The sequence below is a fragment of the Lepisosteus oculatus genome, chromosome 24 (genome assembly GCF_040954835.1).
Source record: "Lepisosteus oculatus isolate fLepOcu1 chromosome 24, fLepOcu1.hap2, whole genome shotgun sequence".
Classification (NCBI taxonomy): Eukaryota; Metazoa; Chordata; class Actinopteri; order Semionotiformes; family Lepisosteidae; genus Lepisosteus; species Lepisosteus oculatus.
Window position 1 is genome coordinate 15,887,413 of NC_090719.1, and position 18,525 is coordinate 15,905,937.

General features: G+C 36.5%; 1 protein-coding gene across 5 annotated transcripts in view; it reads left to right on the forward strand.

Annotated features, from left to right (window-relative positions):
• Nucleotides 1-17,660, forward strand: part of fibcd1b (fibrinogen C domain containing 1b) — a 231,152-nt gene extending 213,492 nt beyond the window's left edge. For all 5 annotated transcript variants that reach the window (XM_069183545.1, XM_069183544.1, XM_015367252.2 and 2 more), the window contains 2 exons: nt 2,448-2,627; nt 7,605-17,660. In XM_069183545.1, coding sequence (XP_069039646.1) covers nt 2,448-2,627; nt 7,605-7,867 — 443 coding nt within the window. In that variant the 3' untranslated portion in view covers nt 7,868-17,660. The remainder of the gene's footprint in view (nt 1-2,447; nt 2,628-7,604) is intronic.
• Nucleotides 17,661-18,525: the final 865 nt, after the last annotated feature.

The following is an 18,525-nucleotide window of genomic DNA, read 5'->3' on the forward strand; positions in this document are numbered from 1 at the left end:
AATGTGAAAACAAGTCACAGAACAAACAACGTCGCAGCCCAGCAGGGAGCAGGGTTTGAATGAAGATCAGTCTGATTGAGTGACTAATAAAAAGAGAGGCGACGACGGTATCAAAGCAAAGTTTTAAAACGTACAGTACATGAACTGAATCTACATGTACAGTATAAACTCTGTCATCCTGATATGGATTATGGTATATGAAGTTGGGATTACTGTATATTTTGCTGTTGTACCTTTTTTATATTTGCATTAATATTCATTATATAGTTCGCATATATACTCTATTATTGTTTTAGTTATTTTCTTATTTATTGTTTACTGGGGAATGATGCTGAAGTTATTTCCTGAAACTCTGGCACATTTTAACTCACTGGAATAATTGCTGTAGTTTCCGTTTTGGACTCTTTTGTATTGAATTGGAAACTCACCCGTAAAGTGATTTTAACCTCTGTGCAACTGGAAGAATTTAGTACTTCATAATTCCCAAATTGATGTGATCCATCATGTGGGTGTTTGAAAACAAAATCAAAGGTACACCCAAACTTGGACACAGCTATACTGAATAAAGAAAAGGTACAATTGTCTCATAAGTACAGATATTGCTTTAAGGTGTGTGGTGTTGATGGAGTCTTTTCTAAAGTATTCCAGGGATACAAATATCCCTGTATCCTGTTCTGTTTTATGAGTATAGTTTGGTGGGTGAGAGATATTTCTGAAATGCTGGGCCCCAAAGGCAAAATGACCTCTAAACAGCCCTACAGTATGTCTCTGCTTCAAGATGACCCCATTAAAGCTGTTTTTATGCTTGGCAGACACCACCGACTTACTCTTGTCAGTTCATAGACCACATCACGCTGATCCTGTTTGATAAGTGTTATCATAAATGTTCTTCTCATTACCAGAATTGCTTTGGAACAAATGTTTCTCTTTAGTAGGAGTGAAAAAAAATGAAAAAAGAGAGATTACTTGCTGTTTTGGTCTGAACCCTAGCCGGAATCTGATATTAAGGTCATTTTCCAAAGCTGGCCCTTCAGAGCTTAGCTTAATCTGAAATCGATTTAGAAAATCTTCTAGTTCTGAATGTAATCATTACACCACTAAGGGGTAATGTATTTGAAACTCAATGAAAGCATTAACTCTCCTGGATGATTAAAAAAAGAACAGTTGTGATTGATGTGATTTATGACTTTTCTTTTCTATTTCTTCTTCTTTTAATGTGTTTTCTAATCATTCTGTACTTTAAACGGTAGTTGAACACGGCAGGACATTGCTGAGCAAAACACGTTCAATAAAACAAAAGTGTACAAAGACAAAGTCTCCTTGCCAGCAAGCTCCAAAATCCACAACTGTCAAACAGTGGGCAAAATAGCAATATAGTTAGATTAAGAGAGGTAAACCTTTTTAAAATTGATTTCCTGTCCTGATGGTGAAATACAGACAACAGAGTAAGGTTTACTAAGGTGTCTACAGGGAATTCATAACAAGGAAAACAAGTTAGTTTCTAAAGGAATATGCCCCTTGCTGTATGAATTCTAAATAAAGAGTGTTTTATCTTTATGGGAACTTCATTCCTCTTTGTTCCAAATATCACGTCATTGAATCCTTCTGGAGTGGAATAAGCCCCTTATAAACCACAGTGACATATACTGTGCCCAAAAAGTATTTTTAACCTATAAATTCATGGGTCCTCACTGAAACTAATTACCTCTCTGTTAGACTTTCCATCACTGCACCTGTGCAGTGCCTTTTCTACTGTATGTTTGTCAAAATTGTCTTCTGGTTGTCAATATTCTTAAATAATAGAGTGTTCAGCCTGTCAGAATACTTGACCTATGGGATGCTTTATTCAGGGGTTTATTTTGTAATCAAGATTAGTGCACCTTTTTATATCACATGAGAACTTCTCACTTCTTTTTGTCACCTAGTAGAGACATGATATTGTACTGTACTTTCTGTACCTTTTTCATTTTAGCATTAAGATTTTATTGATAGATTTCTATCAGATTGTATTTTTAGTATAACTTGTAGCTGGACGCATTAAACATTTAGCACTGCATTAGTTTCAGATGTTTTGTTTGGTAAAAGAACTGTGTTGTTTCTACCAGAGAGTTTAAAAAAAAAGCATTGGGGGTTTGAACAGGCAGTTCTTTCATACTTGCTTTTTCCAGTCCAAAAATTCAGCATCTCATTCTTGCTTTAGTTCTTTAACTGGAAATTGAATGCCACACGTGGGTGTAAACTTTAGTCAGGGAACCACTGCTCTCTTCAGCTGACTGTTCCAGAGTTGGGAGTGTAAGGAGTTAAGATTTTACATAATTACACCTAGTTGAGCACACAAAAGGTGCAAAGTTGGCGGCTCACTAAAGTCATCCAGCCCGTGGTGTCTACAGTAAGTGTTTCACTTTCTTGATATTATGAACCAGACAACTTCCTTTTCCCCTCTGCAGGTCTGAAGCGAATCCATGCTTTGACCATCCAAGCTAATTACGAGCTGAGAATTGATCTGGAGGACTTCGAGAACAGCACGGCTTACGCACAGTACAGCACATTCGGTGTGGGGCTGTTCTCTGTGGATCCAGATGAAGATGGCTATCCTCTGACGATTGCTGACTACTCTGGTACTGCAGGTAAATATCCTCCCATGCAAGCTGGAATTGGGATTGGAAAGACTCAATTGCCAGTTGCAAATCTGATGCAATTTGATGATAGCTTTCCATTAAATGGTTGCAAAACATCTCTAATAAAAAGAAAGATGGCATCAACGAAGATGATTCGTAAGTCTGAAATTTCCTTTTGGGAACTCGGATACCATTTCAATTTAATTTGGGAACACAAGTTTAAATTTGGTTGTGCTGTGGAATATCTTAAATTATCCAAAGTTTTGTGTTTAAATTTGCATATCTGTGTTGATTATTTTTTAAATAATTTTGAGCAAGGTGTTCATGACCAGAGTATAACGTCCTTGTTTTAAATGAGTACATTTATTCAAAAGCTTTAAAATGGTAATTTTTCCTAGGAACTATGATGATGATAAGCTACCAGAAATGGAACACACAATCCATTATTGTATATTGTTAAGACTGTGTAGCAGTTTTTAAGTCTCAGTGGCTACATTATTATACAGTAATTGTATAATTGCCTAGATTATAAAATCTCTGTTCAAGTAAACTGTGATATAACAAAACCTATGAATAAGTAAAGAAAAAAATACCACGTTTTAACTTTCATTGTTCAGGATTTTTAAAGCATTAATGCCAGTAATTGTAAAGAGCAAGAAAGTAACAACACGTGAAGATTTACTAACCTTGTACTTGCATGTAAATTGATGTGTTTCCTGAGTGTAAGTACTTTAATTTCATATCAGAAGTTCTCACAGTTAAGCCCACTTTTTTTAGTCAAGACTACGATTTATAGTCAAAGGTGTTTAATGGCCAGGAGAACTAGTGTTGAATGAGCATTGCCTCAGCATTGCTCACAGACGGGATAGCGCAAAGTGATTTAAATGAGGGCTAAATGATGTGACGGTATCACTGCAATCAGACTCTTTGTTTTATTTTCCAACATCTGAAGCATCCAACCTGAAATTGTGATTTTGAAAGTAACCATGGAAACTGCAGAATGACAATTACAGCTGTGTCGTCAAACAAGCCAGTCCTGTTTTTCCTTAGCTATAGCAATTCATCTTCCATGGCTGCATCAGAGTTTGAAGGGAAGGATAATAATCCTTAACTTTTCTATCAGCAAATCATACTCTCAACCCTGGATCACCCCTATGTACCGTATTGCCTTCTTAGATAAGACACATTTCTATAGCTCCCCAGAAAGTGGAGGAATTGATGCTTAAATTAAGCATTAAAACTCCTAAACTGATATGCAGGATTAATTACCACAAGGAAGTACAGTATAACAACTGAGTATAATCAAGTGTTCTAACTTCCTCTACAATTCCAGAAAGTCTGAAATAGTTTTTTTGTTGTTGTTGATGCTGTTGTTTTTTTTAATCCTGCATCTGACAGTAGGTACTGTATATCATTGCTGAGAATAATAAAATCTGTAAAACACAGCGCAACAAAGTAGCTTGGTTTATATGCTCACAGCTGAAAACATCCCATTACAATTCCTTCCACCAGTCACACTAGGTAAAGAGCTAATTATAGTACTTATTATATTATTGTGGTTTGTGATAATTGGGGCCATCTATTAATTAACAGAAGAGGAAAGGTACATTTTAAAATACAAGAAACTACAGTGGAAATATAATATGGAATGAAAATAAAAACGAATCAAATTATTTATTTAGTTCATAAAATTAACATCTAGAAGCATTTTAATGCTGAAATATTAAATACAAAATTTCATTTAAGCAATAGCTTATCACTCAATTCATACATTCATTTTTGTTTAATTTTCTGTTGGTCTCCATGTTGTGGGCGTCATGGCTTCAGATGACCACAGTTCCTGCCCTCGTAAATGGCAGCTTCTTTTGAGATGCTTAAATAACTGTTTTTAAAGTAGTTTTTCCGAGGTATTCTAGCCTCTTCCATTATCAGATAAATTTCCCAGGAACAGCACAGAAGTCTAAATCCCAAATTTAACTACCATATTATAATATTATGTATTTAAAATACCAATTTGACTGCCTTCTGAAGACTTTGTGCCCTGAGTCATACAGAATAAACTGTCAGTGTTAATTCCAAACAGTCTCATTGCCTGTTAGCCCAGAATCTGGAACTGAAGCAATAATATTACCCAGGTTTTATAAACATAAGTCTTAGTTGCTGTAAGTACCTTATATTAATGTTACCTGCAAACTTAATTTTACTTGTTTTACCTCCTCTGTCATAATTAACTTCAGCTTAATGTAATTGAGTCCCATAACCCGTAGTTATAACATTGTTTTAGCCTTCAACTATGTGTTGTGATGGAGCAGTTCTGTCGCTGACCTTCTCCTGAAACTGCTGTAAAGGTCACATTTAATGAAGCTGTATCCTGCGTTTATGGCATAACAATAAAGGAGACAATTAGGTCATGTTCAAAGTAGCTAATTGGAATAAACAAACACTCTTATTATATAAAGCCAAGTATAAAACATCAGTATTCAAGTTCCCTTACAAAACTAATGAGCAAGTCATGCTTTCTGAAGATTTTGATTTGCATGGAAGTCTATGGAGGTTTACTTTGTAACATCACTTGTAACAACTCTCATAAGTTAAAGCTTTGTTTTCTGCCAACAGGGGCAATAAAAGCTGAGCATGTACTGTGATGATACAGACTAGCCCCAAAAAAATTATATAACAATATTTCATAGAACTGGTCTAAAAAAGCTCTAAAAAAGAAGAGATGGAGACCTTGCAGCTATAGAGTGTCACTATGGCACAGGGGGCCACAGGTAGAGGAACTGTTCAGAGGACAAGTAGAGACTCAGTTCTACAATGGCAGAAGCCTCTTACCTTCTGAGGTTTATTGCTGGCCTCAGGGTCCAGTTACATCTATGAGAATCCGTTAGATTGTATGACCTACCAAATGACAAATGACATGAAAACTCACATGCCAATTGCATGTAAATTGTATATTACATTAATGTTAATATTTTGTATTGTTTTCTACAGGGTTAGGTCTCTAATTGTTAATATTTGGATGTGTTACAGGCACCATGTTAGGATGATAACAGTTATTGTACTTCCACCCCCACCCCCTGTGTTCCTTGTTCAATTAAACCTCTTCCAAACACCTCGGCTATTCTTGGAACTTGAAAGTTGAAAGGACCTCTTAGATGACAGTTTGTTAACTAACAGAAATGTTTTTATTTTGTTATTATGAATAAAGAACAGACCCACACTTGAGCCTTTGTTAAATTTGCATCAAGGCTTTGCACTCCATGCTGTGCATTAATAAAAAGAGTTTTAATCAGTGTGGGGGGCCAGACCATTTCTCTATGATCTCTGCTTATGTTCATTTTAATAAGCAGCTGCAGTATGTTCAGATTTATTGTTGCCTTGGTTAAATGTTTTCAAAGAGGTTAAAAAGTTATCATTTTTAAAACTGCCAACTGGTTATTTATTACCCGCAATACTCTGGGAAAGGGCAGAACTCCAGAGTTACTCATAAAATGAAAGAAATTAATGATAAATTGAGGATTCAGCATTTGCTTAATTTCTGCTTTTCCAAAAACCTCCAGTATTTTACATTTATCATGAATGTTTTGTCATTAATTAACATATTATGGTTACTTTGCAATGGGTTATATTTTAAAATGAACTCTCCTGGTCTGCTAATTTGTGTTATATTATCATTAGTTTGCACTTAGTCTTCCAATCTAATGAGATTGTGCTGAAGGACTATTTTTCATTATTCCTGCCACTTATCAGAAAGTGACAGCTACTCAGTGTAACTTACTCACTTAATGAACCTTACGCAGTACAAACTAGTGTGATATGCCATTAGTGAAAGATTAATATAAAAATTAAAACGCAGAAATACAATTGTGCAAGAAATACAATTTTAAATATACAGTACAATGTGAACTATAAAATCAACCTTTTTAACTGTCAGCGGCAGACAGCTACAGTACTTAGTATGGTAAGTGAAACAAAACAATTATATTCCACAGATGAAAAGGAAAAGGTAGCACGCCGTGACAAAATTAGAACATGCCGTAACTGAGCAAGGAGTGAAAAAAGTTTGAGTGAAAATTTGCTTTAGCTACTCTTACACTGGGGGAGATGGGTGTGCCCATTGTTTATATGGGTTTGTGTTCTTACCCTTGAGTGAAATTGTTTATACAAATTAACCTAGCAGAAAATATGAGAATTACACCATGAGTCTTTTTATACCTAACCCATTTTGAGCTTTAAATCCCATTTGCTTCAATCCCATGAAGTTTTTTGTTGTTGTTGGCTGACTTTGATGAAAATAGAATTACTGAGTGTAAAGAACAGGAACAACCTGAAATGTGATGTTGGCAATAAAAGTGAATTTTCTTCAGCACTGGCCTCCGCAAACAGGGGCCTTGAGTCGAAACTCATGTACCATGAAAAAATTAAATTAGTTTGGCTTCTTGCTGCAAAATTACCTTCCAAAGACATATATCACACTGCTTAATAAGGCTCACATTAGAGGAATAACCCATTCGCTTAACCATTATTGTCTCTTACAAGAAGCAGGACAGGGGTTCTTTAAAATGACAGCTGAGTTAGACTCCCTTTGTGAAAGTGATCTAATTTAAAAATGAAATGTAATGCAGTAATCATATTTTTTGCAGATGCTTTTCAGCTGCAATTGACCTGTGTCACACATCAAATGACTGCATACAGTACGTCTCACACTAACCTAGCGTAGAGACCAAGGTTTTCTTTCTAATCCTTTCTGTTAAAGAGCGTAGTCGCTCTTTTCAAATGAAAAAAAGGCATCTCGAGAATTTACAGAGTAGGAAATTATGCAGAGCAAATTTATTTATCTTTCTACCAAGCTGTCCTTTTCTTGCATTGCAGTATTGAAGGCTTCCTTTTGCGTTTCCTGCCCATGATCTTGTGCCGCGATCCCCATTGCATCAGGAAGCTCTGTCATCGTTTTGTTTGTTCTTTTTGCAACTGTGTGCTCTGTAGGGGACTCCCTGCTGAAACACAATGGGATGAAGTTCACCACGAAGGACCGCGACAATGACCACTCGGAGAACAACTGCGCCTCCTTCTACCATGGAGCCTGGTGGTATCGCAACTGCCACACCTCCAACCTGAACGGACAGTACCTGAAGGGCCACCACACGTCCTACGCAGATGGGATCGAGTGGTCCTCCTGGACAGGGTGGCAGTATTCCCTCAAACTTTCCGAAATGAAGATCCGTCCTACCCGGGATGACAGCAAGTGAGAGGAGGAAAGGAAAATGAAAAATTAAAACAGCAACAACTTTTCTCACGTTGTTTACAGGTACTGTCTGTCAGAATGAGAAGGACTTTCAGCAGTTTTTCTCCTTTTCTTCTTTTTGTTCCTGTGGAAGCCCCCAAAGCTAGAGGAAAATGCAGGATTGTATGGTAGTGTTCTTTCAAAGTCTTACCTGCTGTACAGTATATGAGTCTTTTTTATCCTTATCATTATCACTCAGATTCTAAATATGTTTATTAATGTTAAAATGATTGCCGTTGTTATTATTTAATGGTTCCTACCTAGAACTTAGCAAGGAAGTGACTGGGAAATAGGATGGCCATGGCTTTGTAAATCCTAACACAAAGTGAACCGGCTTACTGAAAAAACTCAGATCCCATGTAGGGGAATTTCTGCTGTGCTCAATCTTTTTCAGTAACTGGGAGTCATGCTTGATTCGTGCTACCTCAGACTGCAACAAAACTCGCCACAGGAACTCATTCAAAGGAGTCAGTGTCGCCAGACAATTTGTAATACCATTAGGCAAGTTGGAAATCGGTGTCCTTTGAAAAATTGAATGGGCTGTAGCACCCCTGAGTTGACTTATACAACACATAGACAGAGCAATCAGAGGCATCTTCAAAAACAAGAGATTTTTAATAGTTAAGCCATTGTCCCTTGTTTGCATTAATAAACTGTGGTAGAAAACTGACAGAAAGTGGTTATTAGGATTAAACGTGTTCTGATCCTTTTGCGCTCTTACTCTAGCTGTGCATTAACATTTGCTGAGTGATTTTCACATGCCTTCACTGTGTTTTATAACACTGGACACTGGCAATTCGGTGATGTACAGTACTGCACCACAGATGTTTCCAAGGAATTTTATATAGAAATGGAAAGAACTTTATTCAACAACAGTTCACCGTGGTTTACATGAGGTCCATTGTAGTAAAACATAGTGCTGCTGTATTAAATATAAGAAGAATGGCAATGTCCCTGTCTCAGTGTAGACCAATCATACAGTTTTGAGCTGGGGTGAAGAGGATATTACATCCGTTTGTTCCCTCGGAGCTCATCCTCTTGAGCAGTTGAGACCCCAGACAGGCCGGCGTCTCCCAGATACACGCAAGCTCCTTCCAGCTCATGTAGTTCTGGACCTGAACATTGAAAATATCATAAGATTCTTCTGTGTCACAGCACTTCAGAAGTTTGCTTACAAGCTAAGCACAAAGGGGAGGTCCAGGTCATGGTAACCCATTTCCATTGCACACTAGTGTGAGTCTCTTCCGCTGTGCACCTCAGTCTCCTGCTGCAACCAGTGGTGGATCTGTCCCAGCGACTCTGTGATTTTGTTTGGTTATTAAGACTTCCTGCTACCCAAAAAAGAAAAAAAATCAAATTGGCAAGGACAGAAATGATGTGAAAGAAAGAGTCAAACAATATACAGTAGCAGAGGAATAGGAAAATTGTTATAAAAGAATAACAAATACTGTAGTAAACTCACCAGGGTGAAATTTCTAATGCAGGGTGCATTTTGAAACTGCTGCAGTGATATCTTTCATGCAGTTTAGTGCTCTCAAATTTGAACTAAAGCCTTATTAATTTGGAGCTCTCTTCCCTGAAGGAAATTGCCCTTTCTGTCATTAATCTCATAACTGTGTAAACAACATGCAGTAAGAAGAAGTGAGCAGCTCTTGCACATGGTGGTCAGGGAGTGCCTGGAGAGGTGAAAGGGATGATCGAACGTGAAGACTGAACAAGATGCCAAAAAAATCAAACTAGTCAGATTATATTTATATGACATCCTTCATTAATGAGCATATTGGGCACTTTTAAAAAACTGTCTTATCTAGTTGATCTGCAGCCAAAAATGTCAACATTTACAGATGACTGAACTGCAATTTATTCATCCCTTAAACACTCTGAGCAGAGTGTATCATAAAAAATGGAGAGAGATAGAGACGTGATCTACACTTCCAAATGAAATTTGTGCTTTCTCAAAACTAAGCCACAACATACATATACTGTATACTGAGTGAGAGAGCATCTTTAAAGAAGCTTTTGGGATAAATTCCAGTAATCAGTTAAGATGGTCTGGGATAGCCATCATGCACTGAAAAGAAATGTGCTCACAGTACTCCCATGTAATGGAAATTAAGATACGTATCACCTTGCTGAAGCAGAGCAAGGTGTTAAAATGCATATTCTAAAGAGGGTAAAGCAGGTAGAGAAAAAGGCTTTAAACAGTAGATGGATTTTACAATCATATTGCAATGCATGTCCCGTGAGCAAACCCTCTTATTATCACACAGTATTAGGTGCTTTATTGCAATGCTGAGCTATGCAGCTCATAATACAGAACATGAAATCTGCAAAGCTTTCAAAGAATCCACTCTGAGTTTTAGACATACCTCATGAGCGTCTCCGTACCTATTTCTTATTTGGCTGCATAATTGAGTATACTGCAATTTATTGCTTGCCTGATTCCAAGCACCTGGTTTAATTAGAGAAATTATGTATTCAGACAAGGTATAACAGATTACAAAGGTAGCTCATATAAACAGGAGGATGGGCTTCAGACAGGTAATAACATTACTTTTGGCTGGCCGTCTGTCACTAGCACAGTAATAGGTGATGGTTTTTAGAAGCTGTCCTGAATAAGAAGAATGGCAATCTCACAGCCTCAGTGTAGAACAATTATACATCATTAAGCTGGAGTGAAGAGGACACAATGTGCTCTTATTAGTATTAAACATGTTATGATCCTTTTGTGCTTTTACTCTAGCTGCTAGGTTTTCTTACAGGCTAAGCACAAAGGGGAGGTCCAGGTCATAGCAACCCAGTTCCATTGCACACTAGTGTGAGTCTCTTCCGCTGTGCACCTCAGTCTCCTGCTGCAACCAGTGGTGGATCTGTCCCAGCGACTCTGTGATTTTGTTTGGTTATTAAGACTTCCTGCTACCCAAAAAAAGAAAATCAAATTGGCAATAGAGCAATGATGTGAAGGAAAGAATCCTGCTGTTACACAACATTTCATTGTTGTTGTTTTTTGGTTTCTATTGATGGTTGTTTCTCTTCCCATTTGACCTCAGTCCATCTCTTCTGTCTCAAAATCTGCCCTGAGACAAAGCACCACAAGCTAGTTCCATATATCCAAAGCCCATCTTGCTTAATGTAATTAATTATTTTGTATTGTTGTCCTAATTTTCCTCATCTTCTTCCTCTTATTAATATTGTTATAATTATTTATATTATTGCTGTTTATTTTTGTGCGGAATAATCAGTTGTGTAAAAGTGACAGCTAAGACCTAACTATTGGAATCTTACTTTTTCATCTGGAACTCTAAAACATGTGTCTTTGGTGGGCTGAAAGACAATTCAGTGTGTATCTGTGCAGTGTATTTAAATAAAATGAGAAAGGCCCTTTGATAAAATAAAGTGGGGATGGACTCGTGCAAATTTTTTAATGTGTTGAAAGCTTTAAAAATAACTGTAGATGAGTTGTATGAACCTTTTTAGAGAGTACAAGTGTTTTAAGTCTATGCCAAAAGAAGACACAATTCTAATTTTAGTAACAAAACATCAAACACATTGTCCCTATAGACTCCAATTACAGTGTTTACTGAAGTGTTTAATTATCTTTTTGCTTATTTCTGTTTCATTTTTTTTGTACTTGGTTGAATGCTGGAGGCTGAGCCAGTATCTGGCTTCTTTGGGGAATGGGAAAACTAAAGTGTAAGCACAGATATTTATATCCACACAAAAAAAGAGAAAACAGAAATTCAACTACAGTAGGATTCATTGTTCTTCTTATAGGTCTGCAGTCTGGAATTGGAAATGATTTTCTTTTTCTTCTGGTCCTGTTTGGACTTACTGATGGGTATTCGATTAAACTCACCTCTGTCACCTTTGTACCCACATTGGGGTGCTCTTGTTTCACAGCCCCACAGTGCCTGAGCAGGATGGTTAGTATTGATCGGGGGGCAGTGTCATAGCTCTCCCTAATAACACAAGCTTAAGTCCCAGGTGTTAGTGGTGTAAGCAAGCCGGAGATTTGTTGATCAGCTCAAGGTCAGTCTGGCCTAATAGTGAGGATAAGGTCCAGATCCAGATCATTAATGGCCCAATTTTGCATGGGTGGGGTCTGAACTGCTGCACTCCTAATACCAGCCATTACTGGTTGAGCTGGCAAGGAGTCCCATTTTTTCTTAAAAGTAGCCAAACATGAATCCAAAAATGTTTCAGAATTATTTTAAAAGAATTCATCTAATGGATCCAAAGATTTTCAGTTTAGGAAAAACTGAGGAAATTCATTGGTATTTACAAAGCCTCTGTGACATGTTATGAATGTTTTAGGACTTCTGGTTTGAGAATAATATCCTAATTGCCTGTCGCTTTGGAACAAAAACCATAAAAAATTAAAATGAGAAGGAATATTGTTTACAATTGCAATGCATCAACAAGACAGTTCTATTAAAAAAATGAATTTATGGGATTCTTAAACTCATTTGCATATCAATAACCAAGACACTATGCTTGCAAGAAAGCCCTTTTTATTTAGTCCCGTCATTCTTGTTCCTTAATTGGAATGTCCAATTCAACATCCCATGCGTTATTATTTTATTATACTTTGAAAAAAACTACTTTAACTTTTATGCGATGGCTGTGTTTGTTTCAGGGTCTAAGCACAAAAACACAGCCCTGAATATCCAAAATATATAAATATCCATCTGCTTTCTTCAATTCTAGAATCCACTGCCATACATTTGACATTGCAAGTTAATGCAAGATAATGGTAGGTCTTTATTCCAGTGTCATGTACAAAAATTACAAAGCCTTCTGTTTCATCTCCATATGCAAACCTACAGTAGATGCTTGTAAAAGTAACTACTGTATATTTTAATTTGTCAGATTTCTTTTAAACTAATGTTAATATTTTAGAAAAGTAGGGTTGGGTTATTGGATTGCAGTTCAGAGGTCTGCAAATACTGTAGGGGAGAGTGAGTGGGAAGGGAAGTGTGTGTGGCTTGATGATTTTCTTTAACTCACAAATATGTTCTTTCCACTTTAGAATTAAGTGATTGATGTTACTGGTTGTCTTTCGTCTTTTTACTTGTTACACTTTGAAACGTTGATTTGGATATTAAGGAACTCAGCATCCCCTACTGGTAATCTCTTTAAATGGAGAGAAGTCCCATGGCTGTGTCCTGTCTGTAAAACCCCTAACTAACATTAATATATGTACATGCTGCAAAATATTTCCCAGTACTGAGAGTATCAGAGTTCATTTTATTTTTATGAACTGTTTTGTTTTTAGGTTGTTTAGGCCTTGAATTGAATTAATTTCTTTTTTTTATGATGTAGGACTCAATCCCAATTCAAAAACAGCATTAAAAAAGAATTTGACATAATTTAAAACCTTTTCATTATTTTGAACAGGAAATTCAGATCGTAGCGTTTTAGTGGTAAAGACTTCTCTAGCAGACTTCTTACATGTTTTTCTGGCCTAGTGTTAGAGATTGTTTTTGCTCAAACTTGATAATGTGTTTTAATGTTCCTGTCAACATTTAATAAACATTCACATTTTATAAATTAGCTCCCTGTGATTTGTGAGACATGAACATATGCAGTGTGTTTCTCAAATGCAAGTACACTTCTAATTTCATCCTAATTATTTTAGTAAATCCAGGAATGTGATGCCTGCCTCTGATGGCTCATTATAAAATAATTGAGTAGATGGGAGTGGAATACTTGATGTGCTTTTATAAAGCTAGTCTCAGAGGTTTTTAGGTGATAAGTATCCTGTTATAAAGCAAACACAAATGTCTTATTTGAGTGTCAAAGAAATAGAAAATATGCTTGTGAATATAGCATGAAATTTGCAGTTACATTCCCCAGATCTACACCTTGCTTGCATTTACTGGAATCTCAGTTTTCTTCTGTATTAATATACATGTACTGCATTCTGTGTATTTGTATAGTTCCAAAAGATAATCTTTTATGTGTTCAAGAAATTAGATGGCTTTTAATGGAGTTGAAAGTTATTACACTAATTACATAAAACTTGTTTTTGTCACTGATATTTCATTTAGTTAAAGTTTAAATGGTGAGGAGTTTCTCTGTAATTCCTAACAACTGCTTTTTAGTAAGCATTGCTCTGTAGCAAATATACTACAGGCAAACATAAATTGTAGATCCTGTTAATTGTGAGAGGTAAACACTGGAATATTTTTAAACGAACATGAGACCAAGGAGATTTACATTTTTGTGCTTCACCTTTGATCACTTGTTGGATTTTTGTCGACAACATTTGACATCTAATTCCCATACAGAATTTTAAACAACACAGCCTAGGGTTTTCTTTGTAATTTTAGTTTGTGTTTCTACAATATTGGAAGATTCATGGTCATGGAAGAACTACTCTGTACTTGACAGCTTCAGTTATAAAATTTGGCAGCTTTGATTCAAATAGTGCAAGGTTAACCCTGGGCCATACCACTGACCAGCTGAGACTGGAAATCTAAAAGTAGATGTGTATAGCTGGGTGAGAGCTGCCAGATGTATTGTACGGCTGAGGACTAGTTGGACAGAAGCAGTGAACTTCCCAATGTGTCTGATGTCAGCAAGGGATGCATTTATCCTGCAGTCTGTACTGAACCTCCTGCAGGTAACTTCAGAGCTTATAGAGTGGTTCCCATCCCAAGTATTACACACTGCCAGGTGAGTATATACGGAACCAACCTACATACTGTTGCACCTTAAAACAAAATTGAGTCAATGGGTGATTGGGCCAGAGGTACTTGTCTGTACTGTACTTTCATAGGGGCTGTCATTGTGAACCAAAGTATAAAAAGCTGGGTAGATGATTGCAGTAGTTGGTAATCATCATAAAAATGATGGTGAGTATATCATAAAAAAATAATAGTTGATTCCAAAACTTTTTGCACAACGATCTGGCAGCACATGCGCTGAGTCACGCCAGTTACCCATGTTACAAGTGCTTATTATCATACAGCCTCTGCGACAGCTCAACAGTGGTGAGTATCTGCCTACTGTAAGTAACTTAAAGTAGATGTTATGGAGAATAAATATAGAAAAGAATGTAAAGATTTAAAAATAACTCACAAAATGAAAGACATCACAAGTATCACGATTCATTATTATTATTTTATTTGTTTACAAGATACCCTTTCCCACTGTGACTTACATACAAGAAATTCACATGAAAAATGTATACACAACACGGGATAGGAGGTTTAGGATGTTATGGAGTGAAAAGAACAAGACTGAGAGTTCCACAGATCCTGAGGAAGAGAAGACTAGGAGCTCAGATTAGAGTGATGAGAGGTTATGAGAACGACAGGAGTATGGGAAGAGGCCTGAATATCAGAGGAAGGATAAGAGAAGATGATGTGAACCCTATCAGGAAAAGAGTGATATTAGAAGTCACAGAAATAGAAAGAGACCACTAGGGGACCCAGGACAGCACTGTGGGGTACACCAGTAGAGAACGAGTAAGAAGCAGAGAAAAGGCCTTACCAGGAGATCTGATATATATTATCAGAGAAGTAAGAATTCAAAATAGATATTCTTGCTAGAATCAAGTGCTTAAAAGAAGGCTGAACAAAGAGTGATAAAGGTCCACTATCGACTTGCAAGAATAGGTTGAGGTTTATTCCATGCTGAAAGGAAAAGAAAAGAGTTATTTCTTCTCGCCTCTGGTTCCTTTGCAGCCTGTGCATGCTGACATAGCTCCCTACTTCTTCAGATAGAATGAGATCTCTTCCCTCCTTTTTCAGTTGAGAGCAGGTGTCTGGCAGGGTGGAATACAGAGCAAAGCCAGGGATGGGAAGAGGAGGATCTGACAGGGTGAGATGTGAGTCAAGAGTCCAGGGATGTGGTAAGAGCAGAGAAGAGAGAAAAAGGAAGGTATTGGTGTGGGTGGAGGAGAGAGGAGCAGAAATGACAGAGGAGATGAAATAGTAATCGGAGTGGTCCAGGGGCAAGACAGAGAGGGCAGAGGAGGAGCCTCTGAAGAAGATCCAGATTATTTAAAATTGTGTATGTGGGTTAGATGAACTGAGGGAGGAGGTTGAAAGAGTGCCGAAGAGGAAGGAGCCATGCAAATTGGTTGTATTTGGAGGTATGAATGTTGAAATTATTGTGGTGTCCTAGGAAGTACTTGCAAATGTAGCAGCTGCTAATTATTTTTTTCTATATCCAGACTTTGGCATCCATTTATACAACAGAGTTTTGTTAGAGCAATCTGTATATAGTACCTTGCTCAGGGGTACAACATCAGCATCCCAACCTGAAATTTAAGCTCCTTCCCATCCAGAATTTAATATTCCAAACAATTGGGTCAAATTTAGTACAAAGTGTCTTGAAAAATAGTTGAAAAATAGGAGGTACTGATGAAAACACGGTTACACTTATTTGAAATGATTTGTAAACTTGCATCTCATTATGGGTCTATCCGTAATTAGATTTCAAGTCACTATTTCTTGTTGACTAAGCCCATCATTATGATATTTACTGCTCTTTAACAAACCAGGTTAATTTCTGATTCATTCCTTATCTGCAGTGGTGTACTTAAAAGCTTGTGCTGCTGCGATGAGGTCTGTAATGTTAGTTGCCTTTTATAGTTTATAGGCCTGTGAACACATTCCAGCTTAGTATTGGTAGTTTACATTTGATGTCTGATTAAATTAGTTCATAAGAAGGCAACCATGATGGAATTTCATGCATCAGCAAGACCATCCAAAGCTGTGGCAATTAGCGTCTTGTTTTATTAGGAGTTTAATTGAGTATGGCACTAATGTAATTCAACTAACTCTGATAAACAATATGTGTTTTAATGCATACAAATATGTGTTATTACCGCCAGCATTATCCACCAAACGAATTCTGCAACCCCCTTATTATAACTGACAACAACAAGGAACAATGCAAAGACAAAATGGGAATGAATCGAACAGTTTGTAATGCTATCAGATCAATCTCCTATAAACTACAGGGAGTCCAGCCATTGCTACATTGTGGAATGTGTTTTATCTGCTGAAAACACATCTAGAACGCAGTGTAATGTTTTTTCTAAACCATTGTTACGCATATTTAGAATTTAGTGTAAAGAAACCTTTATGCTTGAGAAAGCCAGGAGCAAAAATTATACTTTTATCTCCTTGGAATGAATGGAAGACAAGGAAAAAATAATTAAACTTGAGTTTTCTCATGAATAATGTATTGTCTTACAGTAATAAAAAGCTATGATATATTGGCTAATTGCTTGTGTTTTGGTCCAACGAAAAATACAACTGAATCAGTAATTAACGTACTATATGTAGGTACTATACTATATTTACGTACCACCATAAAACACATTAGCAGTATACATTATCTTGAGTTACAGATAGGGCTACACTTACAGTAAACCTCTTCTAATCATAAACTAACTGTGTAATATATATGAAATGATTACATTTGTTTCCAGTTTTTGTGGTAAGTGCTGCTGTAAAAACTGCGTGCATACTATATATCCTGGACTAAAATCCAACTGCCTGGTGGACAGGCAATAGTCAGTCTAGAATTCAGAATAAAACTGAAAGTGCTGCTGTGCACTTTTAAAGACTTGTAAGCTTCGGTTCCAAACCACATCAGTGAGCTGTAATATAACAGATCTTGTATGCCAGTCAACAGATCCTTTGTTTTAACTCCTTAATTTTTTAATGCAGTTTCTTAATTTCTCTCTTTTCTTTCACTGTAGAGTGTGATGTATCATGTACCTGTATAGCACAAAATAAATGGACAGTGTAAAAAAAAAAAGAGGTTGATATTATTATTATTATTATTATTATTATTATTATTGTTATTATTATTATTATTGTTATTATTACTACCACTACTTTACTATTTTTAAACTGTATGTGGCATTTATTGTTAAATAGTAGACCCATGCTCACTGCAAGATTTTGTTTGTATGTGAACTCAGAATAAAATAGCCACATCTTTACCTTCATGTGTCAGTAGCATAGAAACTAATCTCTACCCCCTCATGTATTACACCCTATCTAGTATTCTCTTTGAAACAAAAGTCCATATTTTGTAATAATTAAGAACTTCGGGTTTGAATCTCTGCAAGACCTGCAGGAAATCAGCAGAGGGCTGGAGAATACCGTTCCACACCTCTCTTTGTGGACAGCAATGTCATCATTTCTAAACACACCTGGTCTGAATTTCCAGATGTTTCCAGTTGTGGGCCTTTTCTGTCTCATGTGGAGACAAAAATTGTCTATTGGGATGACTGTCAATACCTTCTAGGGTTTATTTTAAAGTTTCTTATGGTGATTTTTTTTTGTCTTTGTATACAAGTGAACACCATTTTGTTTAATAGAAGTAAACAAGTTTACTATTTTTTCATTAATACAAGAAGTTTGAGCTGTCGTCTTCCTTCTCAGTTCTCTTCTGTGCTTGACTGTGATAACTTACTGCAATTACGCTTTATAGGTTTGTATAAAAAATATTTTTTTTCAGGCATAATATCTCATTTTTGCTGCATAAATTATCTTCTAAATTCATTAAAGGTGTTTAAAATTATTGCCTAGAAATAATTTATACATTCTGCGTCGGGGAGAAGAATTGTTTCACTCTTCCAGAAAATGTTCAAAT